Genomic DNA, 2,675 nt, shown 5'->3' on the forward strand with positions numbered 1-2,675 from the left:
CCGCCTCATCGAAAGCTCATACAATCATTAAAAAAGGGAATTTATATAGCGTTCCACATCTCTGTGACGTCATAGGAAATGATTACTTATTTTCTGGTTCTTCACATTGAGAATGATCCCTGTTCCCCTCCTACCTCATCTAAATCCCATCCAATCATTTCCTATGACGTCACAAAGGTGTGGAACGCTATATAAATACCCTTCTTTAATGTGAAAATGAATGCCGTAAGGAGGGCGGAACTCAATATATTCCAGAAATTTGAAATGAAGAAATGGCTAGACGCCGGATAGTTCAGTTGGGAGAGCACCCGATGCATAATCGGAACCGGGTTCAAATCACGGTCTGGACTATTTATTTTTTTCAGTATAAAAATTTTCTCGTTATTCATATTGAGAATGATCCCGGTCTCCTCCTACCTCATCCAAATTGCATCCAATCATTTCCTATGATGTCACAAAGATGTGGACCGCTATATAAATTCCCCCCCCCCCGAAATAGACGCCATATAAAAAAACCCTTCCCAATGATAACGCACCCTTTCACAAAACCCCTCTCTTTACGAACCCCCTCTCTTCACGAAACCTCCCGGTTTGCAAAACCCCCCTCTTTGCAAACCCTATTATGTAACTCCCTATGCAAATCCGCCATTTTATGCCCTGCCCCACACCTAGACCCCCTTATGTAAAACCCCCCCGGATATCACTACCCCCATGTATAATCCCCCCATACATAAAGCCGCCTCTTTGAAAAATCTCCCCTTAACAATTAAAAAGTAACTCATTCCAAACCAAAAAATGTGCCCTCAATGAATGGAAAATACTAAAAATTTCCAGGAGCTAGAAAAAAAAAACTCTTTTCTTTTCGTCATTTTCAGGGGTCCAACTATCAAATGCTTTATTGATCTGGGATTTCTTCGGTTACCAAGAGTCAGCCTGGTTGTCGGATACCAGAGAAAAGAAGAAAACTGCATTCTTTCAGCACGTCAAAAGTAAATTGTTTAGCCTCTGCATTCGTTGAGCGATCCTCACCGTATGCTCCACACCTGATGTTTCTATTTACTCAGTATCGATTCTTACCACTCAACTTATTTTAATGTTCCCTTTACAAATAGAATGTCTTGCTCATGAATACACTTCTCGCACTTGATTCTCGCGTCCTTCCTTTTTATTTTTTGGTACACAGGTGCTCTTGTAAAAACAAACACCAGGTTATTACACCGAGGAGGGAGAATAAAAAGATGATGACTCTAACGACCGATTACTCGAGTTATAGTCAGAGGTACTTCATCTGGTATGAATCAAAGAGAGTTTATGGACCAAGAGAGAGACAGCAAGAGTGAAGCAGACTAATGATCTAGTGGATGTAATCCAATACCAGACTTCAGTTCCCATCACTTTAATAATTATGCATAACTGGGATGCTCAATAACTACTGGAATTGAAACCCATCCTTCATTTTGATAAGCTAATAAATCAATGAATTCAATTAATCAACTGATCAATTCTACAATTTATCTTGGAGGAATCACTTAATCCTTGTCATCACTCGGGCGACAATTAAAAAAGATAACAAAAATGGAATAGGATTAATGAATAGAGTATCTCTCCAATGTATGCGAAGGCTGTTTCCATTAGATCATCCACAATGACGCACATTAAAATAAGCGTGCTTCAATTATGAAATGATTGACTGCAACATATTCATAATACGTTCGGAACCCTGCCAACTGCGAAATAGATGCATCATGATCAAATACTCCAGTCCAGATGGACGGCTCAGAATTGCGTTTTTCCACTTCCGACACCCCATACAAGATAAATTAAATTAATTTTATTTGGCGATTTCGTTTTTCGCGATTATCTCGGAAACTATGAGAGCTAGAGCGTTAAAACCAATTCCATTCGATTCCGGAGGAAATTTGGGTTCCCTATAAGTAGATGGACGGCTCAGAATTGCGTTTTTCCACTTCCGACACCCCATACAAGATAAATTAAATTAATTTTATTTGGCGATTTCGTTTTTCGCGATTATCTCGGAAACTATGAGAGATAGAGCCTTAAAACCGAATTTGGATTCCCTATAGATAGATGGACGGCTCAAAATTGCGTTTTTTCACTTCCTACACCCTATACAAGATAAATTAAATTAATTTTTTCTTGGCATTTTCGTTTTTCGCGATTATCTCGGAAACTATGAGAGCTAGAGCGTTAAAACCAATTCCATTCGATTCCGGAGGAAATTTGGGTTCCGTATAGGCAGATGAACGGCTCAGAATTGCGTTTTTCCACTTCCTACACCCTATACAAGATCAATTAAATTAATTTTTTCTTGGCATTTTCGTTTTTCGCGATTATCTCGGAAACTATGAGAGCTAGAGCCTTAAAACCAATTCCATTCCATTCCTGAGGAAATTTGGGTTCCCTGTAGGCAGATTGACAGCTCCCAATTGCGTTTTCCACTTCCTACACCCAATGCAAGATAAATTAAATTTTTTTTTTTTGCGATTTCGTTTTTCGCGATTATCTCGGAAACTATGAGAGATAGAGCCTTAAACCTAAGACGAAACTCACACCCGCGATTATCTCGGAAACTATGAGAGATAGAGCCTTAAACCTAAGACGAAACTCACACCCGCGATTATCTCGAAAAACCGCGGGAAACGCTTTTGTACGCG

The 2,675-nt window shown here is 39.4% G+C and overlaps 1 protein-coding gene across 1 annotated transcript in view; it reads left to right on the top strand.

Moving 5' to 3' along the window:
* LOC107036409 (protein cortex) overlaps positions 1-1,498 on the top strand; it is a 110,904-nt gene extending 109,406 nt beyond the window's left edge. The window contains exons 7-8 of the mRNA XM_015254354.1: positions 876-989; positions 1,184-1,498. Of these exons, the coding sequence (XP_015109840.1) occupies positions 876-989; positions 1,184-1,242 (173 nt within the window). The 3' untranslated portion in view covers positions 1,243-1,498. The remainder of the gene's footprint in view (positions 1-875; positions 990-1,183) is intronic.
* The last annotated feature ends 1,177 nt before the right edge of the window (positions 1,499-2,675 follow it).

Source organism: Diachasma alloeum, unplaced genomic scaffold (genome assembly GCF_001412515.2).
Source record: "Diachasma alloeum isolate Michigan unplaced genomic scaffold, Dall2.0 Dall_scaffold_00209, whole genome shotgun sequence".
Taxonomy (NCBI): domain Eukaryota; kingdom Metazoa; phylum Arthropoda; class Insecta; order Hymenoptera; family Braconidae; genus Diachasma; species Diachasma alloeum.